The following is a 21,390-nucleotide window of genomic DNA, read 5'->3' as shown; positions in this document are numbered from 1 at the left end:
GTTCAACAATTGTGGATTTTTTCTCCCTGGTTATGAATGCATACATATACACTGATGAGCCAGAAATTTAAAACGACTGATGGTTAAAGTAAATAACATGTCATTACCAAGGCACCTGTCAAGGGGTGGTTTATATTAGGCAGCAAGTGAACAGTCAGTTCTTGAAGTTTATGTGTTGGCAGCAGGAAAAATAGGCTAGCATAAGGATCTGAGCAACTTTGACAAGGACCAAATTGTGATGACTAGATGACTGGGTCAGAGCATCTTCAAAACAGCAAGTCTTGTGGGGTGTTCCCGGTATGCAGTGGTTAGTACCTATCAACAGTGGTCCAAGGAAGGACAACCGCTGAACCGGCAACAGGGTCAGTGCCCAAGGCTCATTAATGCGCGTGGGGGACCTAGTCTGGTCTAGTCCGTCTGGTCCAATCCCACAGAAGAGCTACTGCAGCACAAATTGCTGAAAAAAGTTAATGCTGCTATGATAGAAAGGTGTCAAAACACCAAGTGCATCATAGCTCGCTGTGTATGGGGCTGTCTAGCCGCAGACCGGTCAGAGTGCCCATGCTGACCGCCGAAAGCACCTACAATGGGCACATGAGCGTCAGAACTGGACCATGGAGCAATGGAAGAAGGTGGCCTGGTCTGATGAATCACATTTTCTTTTAAATCATCTGGCTGGCCGGGTGCGTGTACGTCGTTTACCTAGGGAAGAGATGGAATTAAAATGCACTATGGGAAAAAGGAAAGCCGCGGAGGCAGTACAATATTCTGCTGGGAAATCTTGGGTCCTGACATTCACGTAGATGTTATTGACACGTACCAGCTACCTAAATATTGTTGCAGACCAAGTACACTCCTTCATGGCAACGGTATTCCCTGATGGCAGTGGCCTCTTTCAGCAAGGACGATGCGCCCTGCTACACAAAAAATGTTCAGGAATGGTATCAGGAACATCACAAAAAGTTCAAAGTGTGGACAAGGTATGGCCTCCAATTCCCCAGATCTCAACCCAATGGAGCATCTGTGGGATGTGCTGGAACAACAAGCCGATCCATGGGGACCGCACCTCGCAACCTAAGGGACTTAAAGCATCTGCTGCTAACATCTTGGTGCCAGATACCACAGGACACCTTCAGAGGTCTTGTGGAATCCATGCCTTGATGGGTGAGAGCTGTTCTGGCAGCAAGAGGAGGGCTTACACAATATTAGGAAGGTGGTTTTAATGAATGGTTGATTGAATGAATGAGTTAATACAGTCTCCTCCTCTACACCGCTCCAAATTATTATGCAAATGATATTTTTCTCTGATTTTCCTAAATAGTCGATGCAAATGACAGTATAATTTTCAAGTCATCAGCCGTTAGGCTATAATTCCAATGTTATTGAACAAACCTCCCAATGATCACAGTATTTTTTTTCAAAAATAAAAAACTCAAAATGCACTGTTCCAAATTATTATGCACAACAGAGTTTCAAAACATTGTATCGGTTGTAAAGAACTGAAAATAGTCATTTGTTGAATTTGCATCATTAGGAGGTCATATTTACTGAAATCAAAAGCTATTTCAATCCACAACATCTTAACAGGCCAAGTTACATGTTAACATAGGACCCTTCTTTGATAACACCTTCACAGTTCTTGCATCCATTGAACTTGTGAGTTTTTGGAGAGTTTCTGCTTGAAAAATTTGCAGGAAGTCAAAATGGCTCCCAGAGCTGCTGTTTTGATGCAAACTGCCTCCCACCCTCATAGATCTTTTGCTTGAGGATGCACCAAAGGTTCTCAATAGGGTTGAGGTCAGGGGAGGATGGGGGCCACACCATGACTTTCTCTTCTTTTATGCCCATAGCAGCCAATGACACAGAGGTATTCTTTGCAGCATGAGATGGTGCATTGTCAGGCATGAAGATGATTTTGCTACGGGAGGCACGGTTCTTCTTGTTGTACCATGGAAGAAAGTGGTCAGTCAGAAACTCTATAGGTCATTTTCACACCTACCAGCTCTCTCCCCATGATTCCGGCCCAAAACATGACTCTGCCACCTCCTTGCTGACGTCGCAGCCTTGTTGGGACATGGTGGCCATCCACCAACCATCCACTACTCCATCCATCTGGACCAACCATCCAGGGTTGCACGGCACTCATCAGTAAACAAGACTGTTTGAAAATGAGTCTTCATTTATTTCTGGGCCCACTGCAACCGTTTCTGCTTGTGAGCATTGGTTAGGGGTGGCCCAAAAGTAGGTTTATGCACAACTGCAAGCCTCTGGAGGATCCTACACCTTGAGGTTCACGGGACTCCAGAGGCACAAGCAGCTTCAAATACCTGTTTGCTGCTTTGTAACGGCATTTTAGCAGCCGCTCTCTTAATCCCATGAATTTGTCTGGCAGAAACCTTCGTCATTATACCTTTATCTGCACGAACCTGTCTGTGCTCTGAATCAGCCACAAATCTCTTCACAGCACGATGATCACGCTTAAGTTTTTCGTGAAATATCTAATGTTTTCATACTTTGTCCAAGGCATTGCACTATTTGACGGTTTTCGGCAGCACAGAGATCCTTTTTCTTTCCCATATTGCTTGAAACCTGTGGCCTGCTTAATAATGTGGAACGTCCTTCTTAAGTAGTTTTCCTTTAATTGGGCTCACCTGGCAAACTAATTATCACAGGGGTCTGAGATTGATTTCAGTGATCCAAAGAGCCCTGAGACACAATACCATCCATGAGTTTAATTGAAAAACATTTTTTTTTTAATGTTTATGACACTTAAATCCAATTTGCATAGAAATTTGGAACGCGGTGCATATTGTGTTATGTATTCATCAGGGCTACCTTGGCTGTGTGATCTAGAGACAGAGATGGCCATGCCTCCAGTGACGATCCTTGCACACTCTCTAGGTAGCCACAGGATATCAATGAGTCAGCGATGTACCCTGAGGCATCGATGGCGCTTACAGACAAGGCCTCAGTTGCTGTTGAACAGCGTTTCTTCGTTAGTCTGATTTGTAAGCCATAGTCGTAGCCAAAATTAAATGTGTACTAGTTAGCAACTTGAGTTAAATAAGAAAAACTGAAAAAAATAAAATAAAATAGGAATAGGACGTTTTATACCGATGCTTGATTTACTCTGGTGAAGCGCACTAGTTCGGCACAGTGCGTTGGGGCCTGTATCGGATTACCATTATCACGTGACTGATGATGTCCGAACCTTCAAAATGCAAACGAACCACCGGAAGACCAACTGGTGTGAAGTTTTGGCACTATCCCATACCGATAAAAGAGAAGATGAAACCACCGCACTTCATAATTTGATACCCAGTTATGAAATTTTGGCGGAAGGATAGCAGAGACGACTGACAGATTGAAACGGGTTGATGGACTTCATGACCCTTAGTAGATCCCAGAGCGAGCAACAGCGCTGTTTTTAGAGACACCATTTTAATTTCATCTTGTTCCAGCAGCTCAAAAGGAGGAGCACAGAGCGAAATGCGTGAAGGAGAGCTTGTGGCCACTCGTGTGCCAGCGCATCTATCGCCACTGTGCACTGGGCACTGTGCATTCTCTGTGTTTGCAAAGAGTTCCACCGCCGGTAGACCATAGTGTCCCCATACCTGGATTGCCCCAGACAGTAAATCCGCTCTGTAGTTCTTTACACCCAGCACATGAGTCGTTCTCAGTGACTGAAAGAGTGTACTCGCCCATACAATTAAGGTTGTGAGCCAGGGTGTGTAACCGGAGAGATCTTAAGCCCCCCCAGTCTGTTTATACTGTATATGCCACTACCACCGTATTGTCTGTTCGCACAGAACTTGACACCTGTTGACACTCCACTACCATCGTATTGTCTGTTCGCACAGACCTTGACACCTGTTGACACTCCCTGTGTTAAATACCCAGGGCTCTTCCACTGCAGCAGTGCAATGTCACAAGAGGCTGTGACGTGAAAACTGAGGTTGCCCTGGCGATGAGGGTCTAGACCCTGTGAGGCCACCGGTTGAATCCCCCCCATGTAAAGTGGCCCAGGGGAACGACTAAAAAGGCTGAGGCCATCAGCCCTAGTAACCTTTGGCACAGTCTGAGAGATACCCAATTGCCTCTGCGGAAACACACCAGGCAAGCTCTGAGCATCTCCACTCTCTCTGCTGACAGATGCGCTCTCGTATGGACAGTCTATTGAAAGCCCTATGAAAGAGACTGTCTGAGTCGAATCAGCACACTCTTTTCTGCATTTATTCTGAAACCCAGGTTTAATAAATTTTCTGTCAGCCTTTTCGTATGAGTCTGCACATTCTGAGGCGATGACAGAGCAACGAGCCAGTCTTGTACGTTGCCACGCACATGCCTATCTCCCTGAGGAGCAATTTGCCACCTCAGTGCATTTTACAGACATTCTTGGACTCAACGACAGGCCACATGAATGATATCCCCTGGAAAGCAAATCTTAGGTATTTCCTGTGCAGTGGATAGATAGGGATGTGGTAATACACATCTTTCAGGTCGATGGAAGTGAACCAGTCGCCTGGAGGCACAAAACGAAGCAGAGATGTGTGAGTCAACACACTGAACTTATATTTCCTAAGGTAATTGTTTAGATAGTTTAGGTAGTTTAGTTCAGGTCTCTTCTTCTTTTGCCTCACATCCTGGGCGTGGGTGGGGCTGGGTGGCTGCCATTTCCTCCTCCAACTCAGCCTGGTCATCAGGAGGGACGAAGCATTGAGTGCCCGGACAGACAAGGACTGGAATCAATCCATCAGCAAAGGTAACAACATCAACACACTAGTGTCTTCAGATGAAGATGTGTGGCAACGAGCGGCTCTATAGTTGGCATCTGCCAATTGCAGTGTGTGTCCACCCCTTCCCATTCCAGCAGAGAACCTCCCAGGATTGGGTATTTGTTCCTGAACGGCTTTTCACACCATATAGCGGCAAGTTTGTCCAGCAGCTCAGCGAAGACTAGTTAGAGTTGCAGCTCGGGCTACTGTATTGCTTCAGAGAGCTGGAGCACTGCCCTCCGCAATCGGTCCTAACAGAGCTGAAGCGCCCAGCAACCAAGTGTTCAGCTCCGCTCTATGGACTGTTCAGCTAAACTCCGGTAAAACCGAATGCGAGAGCTTGGTTCTTTTGTGAGAAGCGAGAAGAGGTTTTCGAATGAGGGTTGACGCAGGGTATAGCCATTTTCTAGGGGGGGGGGGGGGGGTGCCTGGTGGTGTTTGGCCCACCCTTACAACTGCAGCGTGTGTGCCAGCCTGTCAGAGCTGCCGTAGTGTAATTAAAGATTCTGTTGAGGTCACAAAGAGACGTTCCCAATGGTGAGACACAAAACAAACTGAATTCAAGTAACAGTCAACTATTTATTTTATGAAATATTTTTTATGAAATAAATCAGCTTTTAAGAGTAGATTCTCGTAAAAATTAAATCATTTCCACTGAGTTATGTATTTTGCAGGAAGCAGGAACAGGGTAACCCAGGGTTCTCCAAGTTAAATATAAGACTTTTTAAGACCTTTTAAATAACACTTAGAATTAAATGTAATGCCAACATCACGGCCACACTGCCAAAAATATGAAGGATATAATGGAAAATCAGTATGGATTTTAATCCCTAGAAAATAATTATTGACCAAGTACTTGAATTCAATGAAACATTTAATTATAATATTTATGCTCATATTAAATACACAATAACTTTTGTGAGGTGTGTGTGCACGCTAATAACAAAATGAAAGAAATGCGTATTTGTCGCACCGAGAGCCCCCACCCGTTTTCATGGCTGCGCAAAGCGCTGGATCCGGTTTAGTCGCAGCAATTGAACCAGTGTGAAAACAAGTAAAAAAACAGAAATTTATGATAACTAACACACAATGTAAACTTGAAAGCCTCCATTAATCACAAATATGTTCACTTCTAACTCTTGCAAACATTTCACAGCTTCACCGCTTATTTCTGTTTGAAATTCACCAAAATCCAGATAAATGTGAAATCATATTAATTTGTGTTTGTAATCGTTGATTGTAATCTACACTGAGATAAGCCTGCACTGTCCATTTACGAGTCATCTCTTTGCTGCGTTGCGGTGGAAATGCGGACACAGAACACAACGCAGGGAATTTGCATGTTAACGGGGGTGAGACCGGACCAGTTATTTATGATGGTAGGTGTTTATTAATCCTACCAGAGGACAAGAAAAACAATTAAGACCTTTGTAAATGAATTTCAATACTTTGTAAACAAAATGATTACTTATTATGAGAATATTAAATTCAAAACTTTTTTTAATAGTTTTAAAACTCTGTGGGTACCCTGTGGAAGCACAGCTACAAATGCATTGGCCAGAGTTGTTTGGCCTTTTGCTAATTTAGCAGATATTTATCTATTTCAACCCAGTGCTGTCCATTTTTCTGCTGCTATCATGTGCACTTGGGCTGGGCTCTGAGTGAACTTCGGTTTCAACTTCTGGTTTTGGTTTCTATATGCTGTCCATGCCAATCTAGTTGGTAATTGTCCCCTATGGTGGTTAAAGTATGTAAATGAAAAATGAGTCCACTTCGATATCATCATTAATTTTTCAGTTCCACGATGCATAATCCTGTTTTTGTACAGCAATTTATTTTTATTCCTAATCAGTACCCGGACCTAAACACGCCCACGTGCGCTTTTCCTTACCTTTTGGTGTAGCGATAGCACCATGTGTGGGAAGCTGGCGAACTGAAAGAGCACGAAGAAAATGAGCTGCGAGGAGAGGTGCTGCCACAGCAGCTGGCTGGTTCCCCCGATGTCGGCATCAAAGTGCTCCTCGGTCTCCGAACGCTCCATGGCGTACACCACCAGGTCCACCAGCTGCTCCTCCAGCACAGGGCAACGCTGCTTATGCTGGGGGGAGGTTTGGGGGGAGGAAAAGAGGGATGATGGGGGGAGGGGGGGGGGGGGGTGGAGGGAGAGAAAGATTCATAAATCAGTGGGATAAGTGTAAGGGACAAAAGGGAAGACAGACATGGAGAATAGGGGAGAGATGTTTGAAGAAACAAGGGAAGAAAAGGAGAAGGGAAGAGGGAGCAAAAAGGTAGGAGGAGAGAGAAAGACAATAATTAAGGTCACTTCTTATACAAAGTTCCACGGTGCCACATCTCCCTGGTGCTACGATTATCTTTACAAATCTCTCCCACCTCTGTCTGGTGCCCCACACGCAAATTAACTGGTTGATTGATGAAAGGGAGTTGGGAGGTGGAGGTTGAGAACAGGAGGATAGGAAGTGAGTAAAATAAACAGGAATGCAAAAGACAGTAGGATGGAAAAGGGGAAGGATGGAAGATGAGAGAATCGCTGCGTCCAAAATGGCATTCTACATGTGCATAGCATTACCCAGCGTACTTTAGTGTGCGGGTAAAAATAAAGATGGCTTCTCGGACATCCGGATACTGCACAGCCATACAGCCACTCCACTTCCTTTCAGCACATTGTGGATTGTTGACATGGTCATCCTGGTGCTTTTCGCACACTACGGTTTTGAACATGCTGTATACTCATTTGGCATACTAAATCGGATGCTAGTATGTCATTCCGGACGCATGGAATGAGAGAGAAGGAGACAGACAGTGAGGGTAATACAGCCTAACTTCAACTTAATCCATGCTAAGAATATAGTTGTAAAATACACCATTAGATGTGAACAATATCACAACTTAAAAACAACAACAAAAAAAACCCACTTTGGCCTCAATTGCTTAGTCTTGTGATTTAAAAAAGCAAAACATTTAAAAAATAAATTATTATTTAAACTTTTATATTATAAAGAATATATATAAAAAGAAAAAAATCCAGATGCTTGACTCAATTCACTGGGGAGGAATACCCGTTTATCTTGCGTAAAGAGCTGAAACTCCATATTACAAAATCCCTAGAGGGGTGCAGATGTAACCTTTCATAAATCCACACAAAAAATAAAATCTCGCATAACCTCCCTAAGTGGAATAGCGGGAAGTGTTGCCGGATTGACCTCTAAACCGGCTTCCGGCTGAAGAAATACGAGTCATTTTTCACACAACTACCGATCAGTTGACACAACGGTGGCACGGCACGGCACAGCAAAGAACTGAACAATACGGCACACAACACCACAGCACACGGGCATAGCAGCATGGCACGGAACAGCAGGGAATGGCACAGATCACCGGAATGAAGTAACGACACGGCACACGCAGACATGCAGGCTCAATCGGCTTTGGCTGTTTCAGACATTGTGACTGGGAAGTGGATGAAGGGTTAATCCAGTGCTCCCATTCCTCCCAGCATTGACCCTACCTCCATCCGAATGTACACACAGCCACTGCCACCCGCCACACACACACACACACACACACACACACACACACACACACATACATACACACATACACACACACACACACACACACACACACACACACACACACACACACACACACAGGATCATAGGCGTTGGCAGTAGATAAAGACATTTCTACTTTTGCCCTATGCCAGTATTCACGATGAACCAGAGAACGAAAAACTCCCGTGTACAACACATTACGATGCACAATAAGCCAATGAACATCGGTCAATACAGGTCAGAATTCACTCATCCAGTCAGACAGCCAATAACAGTCACTGATCAGCCATCCTGGGCAAAACAAACACAAAATAATGCAAGGGGTGCGTTTTCCCATTTTCCCTAAATTTTGCGAGTTAATCTAAAATAATCTATTCTCCAATGCGATTCAATTCTATTGTTTCAATTTCTAAATTAGATTTAGCAAATAGTAATATCAACACTTTCTTTGGAACTCATGCAACCAATTTACGCTTAAATTAAACCCTACACTACTGTAGGAGTCGCCAGAGTCACAAACCTACACCTGTCAGCAAAGTGATCGGATCAGGGGTAATAAGGGCGAGGGTCTGCTCAGTCTGTTTATGGTGCAAACCGATGGTATTTCAGCAGGCAGCAAGCTGTGTGCCATATATATCAATATGGGACTGAATCGATATTGAATCGACTCAAGACCCTTTGTATGGAAATCAAACTGAATCGCAAGAATCCGCCAAACAACCAGAACTACAAAGTAACATCTGTAGTATTTTTGATCAACATAGTATTTTAGAGAAAGGGTTAGTAAGTCATCTTTAAAAAAAATGTGATCATAAATCTACCTTTCAACAAATTTCCAATTCCTCCCCAAACTGACCTATAGTATCAGCATTTGTTAATCTAGATCAGGGGTTCTCAACCTTTTTACAATGACAACTTTTGCCATACTATTGACATCACTTTTTCTTACTTCATCTTCTGAACACTGTGGAGATGGGCTCAACGATGCTTTCCTGGCTAGCATACTGATGATGAGAAGGAACAATTCAAGCCTCATCAAGTAGTGAAAATAGCCTCCATCCCCCATAATAGCTCCGACACGCCCCTTCCAGTGTTTTTAGCCCATCTGCATTCTCGGAATGCCCCCATTGAGAAACCCCAATCTAGATGAACTGCATAATACTTTTAGTTGCGTGGACATGCGACTGACAAACTGGACTTCGGTCCTGTATGATTCCCCAAATCAAGATTCTGCCACACAAGCCAATAAATAGTAAACAAAGAGTTTTGCCCACATCAGCCCAACAGAAAGCAGGATGGGGTCAAACACAGGAGGGCCTCACTAATCACCAGGCAAAGACCAGACTACATCCACACATGCAGTGCAACAGGACTTGAAATACCAACAGCAGTGTTTAATGTTAGCAATAGTTAATGCTGGCAAAGCCTAAATGCACCAATTTAGTATTTTGTTGACTTTAAGAGGCATGTGACACTCTTAAAGGCCACTTCCAGTGTTATTTGCCTTTTTTTTTTAATGTTTATTGTTGTTCTTCAGCGCTCCCCGCTGTGATTCATGGACTTCACAGCCATTGCCATGTGTTTTGGGTAAATAACTGATTTAAGCATCAAAACTTCAAGATACAGTATGTAGTGAGTGCGATTATCCAAGTTGGCACACCCGCTCTCTGACAAATAAAACTTTTGCGACTGAGCGACTTCAGCCTTTTGACAGCAAGTCAACCGAACAACAGCGACTCAGCCATCTATCACGGAGGAGAACCATTTGACGACATTTCAACCACAACCCCCCTTTTCCCTTTGGAGATACAGTCAGGGGTATTGAAAGTTGACCTTTGGAGCCACCATGAAACATATCAGCTCACCCACTGTGTCCTTTATTGCAAATTAACCAGTGAGTCCGCCAGTGGGGGCTCTCTGTTTATCCATCTCTACGATTTTGCTTTTTTTTTTTTTTACACTTACACCTGCTTTTTTTCTGCCACCCATTTAGCCATGTCTATCATTGTATAGTCTCTCTACACAACTCTGCTGTTTATATTTCAAGTCCCGTGTTTCTTTTTTCATCATTTGTCCCCGCCCAATTCTCCATTGGCATGTCTAGAGAGCCAAACGTCCAATGGGCTGGTTAGTTGGTAGGTCAGGTGACCAGGGAGAGGAACAACAACATACCTGGGCAATGTTCAGAGTCTAGAGAGCGCATGGTAGAGAGACAGATACAACACACAACCAGGACAAGAGAGAAATTAAAATAAAAATAAATAGAAAGAAAGATAGAAAAAAGAAAGAAAGAAAATAACAAAAAAGAGAGAGAAAAAGAGAAAGTGACTACGGAGCTAGGTTGTTGACCAATGCCCTTTGAGCACAGTCAGCGTCAACTCAGCTGATTGGAATCTAAAAACTTTGGTCTTCCAATATTCACTATTGGAAATGATTATTTATGTCTTTTTTTTTTAAAGATAACTTTTCATTTGTTAATTGATAAATAACTTCTTCCTATTGAAGGTCCTATTAAAGTATTGCACTTTTCTTACAAGGTGTCCACTTTAGAGAAAGCTTAACTTGATATTAAAAAACAGAATGGAAAGCTTATTTCACTGCAGTTAAAATGTAAAATGTTCAAATCATGGGCCACAGCATGATCAGTTCCAGGGCTAAAGTTTTAGTTACTATAGTTTTAGGAGCAGCCATGCATGTTAGCGCTACAATCCTGATCCATAGCCGCAACAGTGTAAGCAGCCATTCATGTTCCAGGTCACTGAGGGAGGCCAACGCTCAAAGATAATGACACATAATTCAGTATCAACAAGTTGAGGGATGATTTGAAACTAGAAAATCAATAAAACAGGGCAAATTAACACCAGTGCATTATGGGACAGCTCACAGGGGTAGCTGGGTTCACCTTACAGACTTACAGTACATGGCTGGATTATTAGGCCAACATGGAGACGGGGGCAAAATAGGCAGAGCAAGATGAGAGCGTGGAGGTAAGAAGAAGCTGGAAAGAATGAGGGAATTGAAGCAGGAGTGGTACTATCCACGGAGAGGAAAGGGGGAATTTGGAAGAAATTAAGGAGGGGGTAAAATATAGACTATAGGCGATTGGATGGTAAAGGAGGGAAATTAAGATGAAAAAGAGAGGAGAGAATGAGAGGCAAAGGGTGGAGAGGAGGAGCTGAATAGGTGGGGACCATGGAGGATAGAAAGAAATCAGAGGTGGAAGAGCAAGTGGGGGGGTAACAGAAGTGGGGAGGTAGAAAGGAGAGGAGAGAGAGAAGAGTGGAATGAAGTGTTACCTGTTTGTTGAGTCCTAGCATGTTGCAGACCATGTCTCTGGAGTACGGCTGCTCCAGCACGTAGCGCAGCAGGCCTGTCTGGGGCTCAAACAGGTCCTGGACACACACACATGCACAACATTATTCTGTGTGTGTGTATGTGTGTGTGTGTGTGTGTGTGTGTGCGTGTGCGTGCGCTTGTCAGGCCGAATGGGGCCCGAGGTGTGGTGTAATGAGGCCTAAAAGTAGTGTAGTTACCTTGTCATAAGGCAGCATGCCCCTCAGTGGGAAGCGCAGAGTAGAGGGGTCTAATTTCCAAGAGTTACAGATGGCTCCACTGTTGTTCACCACTGGCAGCAGGCTGCACCTGCCTGACCACACACCCACACAAAAACACATTAAATAATCAATATGCATACATATACAAGTCAAAGATAGATACGTACAGCTATAGCTACGAACAGATAAGCTAATATTTAATAGAATAGAAAAAATAGCATTTCAGCTTTCAAAGATTATTCTGATTTACCCCCCCCCCCCCCCCGAATCAGACAGTTGTTTTTGTTTTGCTTTTTGATGGTGCTTTGTTTATGATTGTTTGTCATAACTATGTGATTTTTGCACCCTGTGTTTGGTTTTGCTCACCACAGATAGAGTTGATTCTGGCCGTCGGTCTAAAGCTGTCGACAAAGTCTGATATCAAACTGCCCAGGAGCTAGAAACAGAAAGAGCACAAGGAAAAGTGGAAGGGAGATGGAAAGGGAGAAAACATATGAGATACAATAGTATGCACGATACACAGTTGTGCACCCCTAGACACATGCAGTCACACAAAACACGCATGATACGTACCCAGAGTCATGATCCATAGGAACAGATTACATCACACACACACACACACACACACACACACACACACACACACACACACACACACACACACACACACACACACACACACACACACACACTTACACCTACCCAGTGTGACAGCTGTCCCTCCGGATATAGTTTTCTAATCTCTGTGATGGCAAAATAAGCTGGCAAGAGACAGGCATTTCGGTCCAGGATGTACTCTACCACCTGAGCACAACACACAAAGGAAGATAGTACAATAGCTTAAATAACACTGGCAGATAGCGAGAGTATCGCATTCATCAAAATTGGATGGGTTCATCACTTTTCAGAATAACAATCCCACTAGTACAGGTATGTTTATATGCCCCTTTAATGGATTGGCTCCTATTAACAGGAGGCAGGCGATGCCGGTTCTTCTCTGTGGGTCCAAAGGAGGAGGATGCAGGAGATTTCCACAATCCAAATGTGTATTTATTGAGCTGTTTCTGTCATAAAGTGGTTTCTGATTATTTTTTGTTATCAGTTATTTGCGGTTCGATTATTAAATTACATAAAACATGCAATGGATATATTATTGTACAAATGATTTAAAAAAAAATTCATAGCTCAATAATACCGTTATTATCATTTCATTTTAAATATATAATAATGATAACAATAATAATGATAATAATAATGCGTTTGTGACACGGGTAAGTCAGCACTGCCAAGAATGCGTTTGTGACACGGGTAAGTCAGCACCCGGTCCTCCAGGTTGGGGGTTGGGCGTGGGGTTAACAACCTCACCCCATAAAAAAAAGCATGTTACGGAAACGACGAGAAGAAGCCATTCTGGTAAGGAGCAAATGGTGGGGGCTCGTCGCCCAATGTTCCAGAAGGAACGGGAGGAACTAACTAACTAACTATTATCACTGTGGTGAAATTACGGGGGTGAAATTATATGATACAGGTATATGTGTTTTATATATACTGTACATAGAGTTGGGGGGGGCAGTTGATATAACAAAAAAAAAAAAAGATTTGTACCTCTCTGGCAGCTAGCAGTTGTTGCACCACGGCTGAGCTGACAGTGGTAGGGATGGTCTGAATCTTGTCCAGGACAGCTTTCAATAGATCACGAACACCCTGAGAGACACACATTTAATGATTTATGTATTCCAAATCAGGGCAAATATTACGCTCATCCTGGCTGTTGAAAGTGTATGTTTGTCCATGTTTTTATGTGTGTGTGGGTGCGTGTGCGCGTGCGTTTCTGAGATACCTTGTAGTCCACCCCTCCAATGATCTTGCGGATGAGTCTGAAGGTTAGAGCCCACAACTGGCTCCTGTCCCACTCCAAGCTTTCTGAGCCTATCAATGCTACACACACCATCCTAGACAGCCAGACAGACAGACAGACAAAATATTAACTACACACATGGACATTGTAATTACAAATGATTGGAGTTCATCTCTTCAGACATTATTTTATCAGAGGTTACACACACTACATAAGCTGAACAAGTTGAAGTGATAAAATTATTCTCATGTACTTGGGTGGGAGTAAGCTGGTCTCCACAGCCATGGCCAGACAGTCATACAGGAAGGAGATGCGTTTTGGACTGTGTTGGCTGTGAGTGAACCGCACTATCCATTGGACACACTGATCATGGGACTCCTGTGACAAAGAAGACACACAGACAAGAAATATGAAACATAGATATTTTAGGGTTTTTTCTTTCAATTGGTTATGACAGATTGTGGGAGTATTTAAGAGGACAATAACAAATTATAATATGCTTATAAAATGCTATGATATGCTAAATTTGCTCATTTATATTTATATTAAGCGCTCATCTATATACACATCTATAGACACACCTGTGGCAGGGTTCCCCAGTACTGTCTGAATGCTCCTATGCAACTGATCAACTTAGTCCTCTCATCTTCTGGAGTGTCCATGAACATCCTGCAATATCAGATAAAAAACATTTTATGAAAAGAGCATTAAAACAGTGCTTTACAGAGGGAAGGAACACACATATCAACCACGTACACAGATATTTAGTCTTTGGTGATGCATTGTATTGGAAGTTCATATCCATACACACATACATAAACACGCGCACACACACACACATCTATCTATCTATCTATCTATCTATCTATCTATCTATCTATCTATCTATCTATCTATATATATATATATCTCAATGCCATTTGAATCAATTGAAAAATGCCAAAAATATATTATAAAGATCAAGTCTGTGTGTGTGTGTGTGTGTGTGTGTGTGTGTGTGTGTGTGTGTGTGTGTGTGTGTGTGTGTGTATACATACATACCCAGCAAAAGCTTCTTCGATCATCTCGGTTTTCTGGGCGAAAAAAAGAGGAAAGATAACCGGATTAATATTATCAGTTTTTATTATTATTATTACTATCATCTGGATTATTACTCTAAAGCTTAGTAAAGGAACAGGTTGGATAATAGACCAAAAATGCTCTGCACTCGTACAGACGCTTCAGTTTATCCCCGGCTACAGACATTATAAACATATTGATGTCAGCTTTAAACCAGTAACTTACAACAACATCTTCAAATATGCTCTGAAGCTGCGTCTCCATTGACAGCACCATGGTTCGATATCTATGAAGCAAATTCAGCCGAACGTCACACGAACCATGACACCGTTCTAAGCGGCAGCTGCTAAGCTAATTCTGATGCCGGACAAAAAAAAACCCCAAAACGCCTGCAATGTGTTGTGCAACCGCAAAAATAAACCGAAGAGCAACACGAACGAGAGCGGCGCCGTTCCACTTCACGTTCAAATGTTTCCTCCTCATTGAGACATTTATCCGATTCATAATGATACAATTATAAATAACATAGCTAAAAACTCCATAAATTATAAACCTGTCCCTTTATATTATACAATTGCGATGTAAGATAAGATAGTACTTTATTAGTGTATGCATTAAGAAAATAAACAGCTAGTAACAGCTAATAGCGTAGTTCAAGTTCAAGTTCAAATTAGAGAGATTATTTGTCACATATATATATATATATATATATATATATATATATATATATATATATATATATATATATATATATATATATATATATATATATATATATATATATATACATACATATGCAGTGAAATGTCATGACGGCCGGTGATTACGCACAATAGTTATTTTTAATGTTGAATGCAAAATTGAATAGAAATCTAAAGTATGAATGAGCGACGTGCGATGAAGCATCTGGAAATGTATCATAACAGGACGAGCTGTATACAGTCATGATGAAATGAAATACATACTCAATAATTTATCAGAGGAAAATAATATTACGTCCTCGCTTTTAGAGAGACGTGTGGGATTATTGTTATATTTTAAGGTATTTCTGTTGTAACAACAACAACAACAACAACAACAACAATAATAATAATAATAATAACAAATATAATAATAATATTTACAATAATAATAATGACGATTATTTTATTATTATTATTATTATTATTAATAATAATAATAATAATAATGACGATTATTATTATATTTTAATTATTATTTTTATTGTTATTATAGTAGTAGATAGATAGTAATAGTAATAATAATAATAATAATAATAATAATGACGATTATTAGTAGTATTATGATTATTATCATCATCATAAAATTGGTTTACTGTTGAATTGCAGTTTGTTGATCCATTTTGTCTCGAAAGGGTTAAAATGTAAGGCGAACTAAAGGCCACCCACAGGTGTTGGTTTACCTGCTTCTGTTAATGATTGCAGTGCAGTAACAAGTACAGTCACATTCCTTCCGTTTATCAGGAAATATTTCTTGTTTTTGTTTTTCTCGAAACTCTTAAGGTAAAACAGTTGTCTGTAGTATTCGATGCCATTCTGCATCATGCGGGTGTCGACTCTCGAAGCGTTGTTCTGTATTCGTGACTTGATTCTTTGACTGGTTTTCGGGGAGCGCAGGGAGCGCCAATGTCCTTCTCAGCACTCTTTCTGCGGACGCTGTTTGTTCTGTACGTGGCAGCTCTGCATAATCCAGGTGAGTTATTAGAATAACACCATTCCCTAATATTAATCACCACTCACATTGCTATGGTGTGTGCTCCGCTGAATTATTCTGTTAGATTATTTGTTGTAAATTGTTTTGGTGGGTTGTTGTATTCTTTTTTTATTGTTACTATATTCTATATCCTCAATTATCTTTCATAATAAACATGTTCACGTTTCCCAGAAACATCTCATGTGTGTAGTACACGTGAGTAAGTGGCGTTTGGAATTCAATCCCTTGCTTTCTCTACATAGACACACCTGTCCTTATTATAAAAAACTGGAATCGCTGGGTGTGATTCATGGGTATATTGACAGGTATAATAATTGATCAGTGGATTTGGTTTCAAACTTGCTTACAGAAGAACTGTTTGCAGTCTCATATTAGTATTAGGTTGTAACATCTATGCACATTTTTTTGTCTCTCTGTCAACTGCACTTCCTCTTACTGTACATGAATCGGTCCAATATGCTTGTTATACCCCTGAGTGTAGGGAAATAAAACAGCTTGAGAACTAGGAGTCCATACAAGACAAAAATACTAGTTCTGTAAGCAGCCCAGCCCCATGACAAATTATTATCCAACTATTTTGGATCCCAGGCTTAATACAGTAATTGCATCTGTTCCGATCCATTATATTAGCCAGTGTTACTTATGCCTGAATCAAAGTTCTGGGTAGTCACATTCCCCAGATTGCCACAGTGTCTTCTTAACCTACTACAGTGTCTCTCGCTTTCTGTTCCTGTCCATCCAGTTTTCTGCTCTCCTCCCAGGCCCGTAAATGTTTCCTTCTCTTCCCTAAATCTGAGGAATGTGCTCCACTGGCATCCTGGGGACGGCACACCACCAAACACACACTTCACAGTGCAGTATGGAATGTGTGTATTCATTTATGTGTATATGGCAAGATCTTAAGTGTTTTTAGTTGAATTGCAAGTTGCATAAAGTGCATTGGTAGCTCTTTTCTAGTTATGTTTCATTTGGATAACCTAAGAGGTTTTTTAAATGAAACTGGAATGGCGAGTAGTCTTCGGGAGAGGGGAAAATCATTTGGGACATTGGATGTTTTCGGACATCCTGTGCTGGTATTCCCAGCTTGTGCAGGAACTAGTACTGGTGACCTATTGGCCTACGAGTGACTTATTTTTCTTTCCCAGCTATGGGGACGCCGAGGAGAGCAGCAAAGGGGGGAGGCTGCGCTGGAGAGCCATACAGCAGTGCAGCGATTTGGGGCGGAGCTGGTGCGATCTGACCAATGAGACATGGGATCTGGAGCACGGTTACTATGCCAGGGTTCGAGCCATCGGCAAGAGAGGATTATCCAAATGGACAGTGACACGACATAGATTTGATCCAAAGTCTGATAGTAAGTTTATTTACATGCAGCCCAAAGTATAATTTCCCACAGACACAAAAATTATTATAATTTCTCAAGTTTCAACGCATTGGTTTTGAGCTGGGCTGGCAACCTTCAGGTCTTGAACTTACTCAAGAATCAAAATTCTTCTGACCCGGACTCGACTACTTGACCACAGTACCGGCACTGCAAAACATCTGTTACTTATGAACCGTGTGATGAAGTATCATACAGTCTCGCCCCTATTTGCCCACATAGCCATTTTTGGCCCCCCGGCGGTTTCCGTGGCAATGGAAGGCAACAGTGCCATCATCACTCTCAACGGACCAATGAGATACCAGCCAAACAACAGCACCCCAGAGGTTTCCATGGCAAAGATGTACAGCCAGATGACCTACAACCTCTCTGTCCGTATCAGCAATTACAACCAGACGGTAGGCAAAAACACCATAAGTGTTTCGGTATATTTACGTTACAAACATGCGTACATATATGCATATTTGTGTCATTGCGTTCTGTCTTTGTGTACAGCATTATTTCCCATTGGCTTCCAGCCAACATAAACACAGACTGATGGAATATAACACCGAGTACTGCTTTTCTGCCATGGCAAGATTCCTCTCGATGCCTGTCACTTGCCAGCCCTCCGCCTGGCACTGCATCACCACGCCTAGAGGTACTGCCTCAGTGTGTGCGTGTGTGCATGTCTGTAAACTCTGGAATGTTATGAAATGCATCTTATTAGGAAAGAAGAATAACATTACAAGAAAGTTATGACACAATATTTCTGGCATGTGATTATTGGCTCTGTTGTTTATGTATTAAACAACAGCCTCTTCAACAGGTTATCTCTGTAATCATACAGGCATGTAATTAAATGTTGTCTTTGTTTTCCCCTCCTGTACTGTATTTCTGAGTTGATGCATGTATGCAACATGTAGAGTTAATGTAAACTGAACAAGCTTTAGCTCATCTTTTATTGTCACACACACACACACACACACACACACACACACACACACACACACTTGCAGATGGAGGCTGTGAAATGTCTTCCGTTTTTTTTACCCATCGAGGCTTGTCCTTCCTCCAGGGGGCAGGCCAGGAACGGTGGGCAGCATACAACGCCCGGGGGCCTGCTAAGCATTATGCAATGACCACCTTGGTTAAATCTTATTCTCCAGATCCTGTGATTGCCCAGCTGATTGGGATGGTTATCGGTATTGTGGTTCCCTCGGCATGCATTGGTCTGCTTTTGGTGGCTGGCTACTTCATATGTTACTCTCTGAGGGGCAAAGGGCAAAAGAGGCCGCATACACTGGTGAGAATTTCGTTATCTACCTCCACCTAAGGCCGCCAGGCAATCACAGCAAAATAGTCGATGTATTTTTTACGTCTTCTGAAAGTTAGTTTCTACTCTCTTTCTTTAGCAATAGCTGCCTCCAAGCTATTTTGAAGACTAACGTTCACATCTTTATTGTTCCCTCCCAGGACCTGAAGCCGATCCACGTCACTCCTTTAACTTTTTCTCCCGAGAACCTAAACCTCCATCTCATCACTGTTAACAGCAACAAGCAGCCTCCAGGCACCAAAGCCAGCCAGATGGATGGTCCTTTCCCCAGGCCACAGCAGTCACGACCAGGTCTCCCAGACTTGCTGAGCTACACCGCTCAGAGTCCCATTGAAAATGATTTTTTTGAAATGGAGGCTGTAGACTATGGATTTGTTGAATTGTCTCATGAAACAGTTGAAAAGGGCAGAGAGGAAGAACAAATAGAGGGAGGAAGGAACAATGGAATGGTAGGGGCGAGTTGGAAAGGGATAGAAAGGGCATGGTTAGATATCAGAGAACAAAGGGAAGATGACCCGATAGCGACAACTAAGAGGCCAGAGTGTAATGCATGTCGGTATTCTGGAGTGCGCAGTTTTCAGGGAAACTCCTACCTCCCACAAGAAACAGCCTACACCCAGCCAAGTCTACTTACGCTTGCAAAGCCCCACCACCAAATGCGCACACATACAGAGGCGGGCACACTGCTTCAAACTTGCCAAGGGAGCACCCAGCAGCACCCAGTTTGTCATAGTTCAAGAAGCCCTCTTGAGGAATTGAGGGGGGGAGAGAAAGCAAAGGGGCTTCTGGGAGAGTTCAAGCCAGATGGAGTGTATACAGGGACAGGGCTGGTTAATCGTACATTGCTACCACGAGAGACGAATACAGGGAACAATAGACAGGAAAAGAGAAGCATAGATGGAGAGATGGAAGGAGGGCAGGAGAAGGGAGCGCAGATAAAAGAAGTTCCTCGCCTTTCCCTCTACACCCCCCAGTACAACGAAGACCCATCTACCTCCACCACTGAGCGATGGGACTCCAGTTCCGACCACAGCGGCTTTCTTATATTTGCTACAGATCGGGAACAGGACGAGGAGGGGGAAGTGGAGATGGCCCAGATCAACTGGTGCCCTGAGACCAGGACACTCCTGTTAGGTGGATGGATGCAGGACGAGAGGGAGTTAGAGAAAGAAAAGCGGGAAAGCGTGGTGGGAGAGGAGAGGGAGAGCCAGGTGAGGATGGAGGGTGTGTTTGTGAGGCAGGCTTCCGAGGAGGAGAGGGCAGCGAAGGGAGGGGCAGAAAGAGGGTGGGCGACAGACCCCCTGCTGAGCAACTGGACTGTGGTGGTGCACATGGACGAGTAGGGAAGAGAAATAGGGGAATTGTATTAATTAGAAATATGAATTAGCAATAGCCTTGATACAAGTTGAAGATGGAGCCATGAGAATATATGCTCCTGTGTAATAATCATAATCAAATCCAGGGTGATTTTTATACTTCGTATACGATACTTTATTTTGTGTCAACAGTAAACCTGAACAATTCTACTACATGCACTGTGAATAGATACTATGAACAAATCACACTCTTGGGAACTCTTAAGGCAGCTGTGTTACATATCACATTTAAAATATTACATTGTATCAAAGGAAATAGACTAAGTCTAAATAGATATTATTAAGAATACCCTTTAGCATTTTCTATTGAGAAACCGTATGTAGCATTATTATTATTATTATTGTCTATTCTGATGGAAGTGGAATATATACTGTGTACATATGATTAATATAATATATTATATATTTATAGTTTTTACCTTTCTATATTCCTTATGCCTATTGTATCCATTGTTACTGTGTAGATTTTATTAATATTAATTGAAGGAAGTAGCACTTAAAATAAATGTTGGCGTGTTACCGTTATTATTTTCAGAGGAGAAAATGTTGATGTTGATTTTGTATCAGAATTGTGTACTCACACTCTTGAATAATAAATATAACTGCCTAACTTTCCTATCCGCTCAATCATTTTGCTTGAAATGTTTTAGTGATACCTGTCCTCTGCTTGCCTTTCCTTCCCCGGCCTCATCCTCCCCTCCTTTCCTCTCCCCTCCTTCCCCGGCCTCATCCTCATTGTCCTCTCCTCTCATCGTCTCCTTCCCCC

At 42.4% G+C, this 21,390-nt stretch overlaps 2 protein-coding genes across 2 annotated transcripts in view; one reads left to right on the top strand and one right to left on the bottom strand.

Annotated features, from left to right (window-relative positions):
* The window catches only part of med23 (mediator complex subunit 23), a 28,346-nt gene extending 13,168 nt beyond the window's left edge, over positions 1 to 15,178 (bottom strand). The window contains exons 1-11 of the mRNA XM_080019039.1: positions 15,044 to 15,178; positions 14,801 to 14,832; positions 14,341 to 14,428; positions 14,013 to 14,137; positions 13,742 to 13,853; positions 13,507 to 13,605; positions 12,604 to 12,705; positions 12,268 to 12,337; positions 11,881 to 11,993; positions 11,644 to 11,739; positions 6,667 to 6,873 (exon numbers count right to left, since the gene is read on the bottom strand). Coding sequence (XP_079875165.1) covers positions 6,667 to 6,873; positions 11,644 to 11,739; positions 11,881 to 11,993; positions 12,268 to 12,337; positions 12,604 to 12,705; positions 13,507 to 13,605; positions 13,742 to 13,853; positions 14,013 to 14,137; positions 14,341 to 14,428; positions 14,801 to 14,832; positions 15,044 to 15,094 — 1,095 coding nt within the window. The 5' untranslated portion in view covers positions 15,095 to 15,178. The remainder of the gene's footprint in view (positions 1 to 6,666; positions 6,874 to 11,643; positions 11,740 to 11,880; positions 11,994 to 12,267; positions 12,338 to 12,603; positions 12,706 to 13,506; positions 13,606 to 13,741; positions 13,854 to 14,012; positions 14,138 to 14,340; positions 14,429 to 14,800; positions 14,833 to 15,043) is intronic.
* Positions 15,179 to 16,464: 1,286 nt separating this feature from the next.
* Positions 16,465 to 20,591, top strand: il20ra (interleukin 20 receptor, alpha; the record flags this gene model as incomplete). Its single annotated transcript, XM_079996633.1, has 7 exons — positions 16,465 to 16,531; positions 17,314 to 17,317; positions 17,698 to 17,906; positions 18,156 to 18,331; positions 18,429 to 18,573; positions 19,082 to 19,218; positions 19,389 to 20,591. The coding sequence occupies 7 exons, from the start codon at positions 16,465 to 16,467 to the stop codon at positions 20,589 to 20,591; spliced, it is 1,941 nt and encodes a 646-aa protein (XP_079852759.1).
* Positions 20,592 to 21,390: the final 799 nt, after the last annotated feature.

The sequence above is a fragment of the Zeus faber genome, assembly GCF_960531495.2.
Source record: "Zeus faber genome assembly, chromosome: 2".
Classification (NCBI taxonomy): domain Eukaryota; kingdom Metazoa; phylum Chordata; class Actinopteri; order Zeiformes; family Zeidae; genus Zeus; species Zeus faber.
Note: the sequence above shows the minus strand (reverse complement) of the source record. Positions and strands in the feature narration are given on the sequence as shown.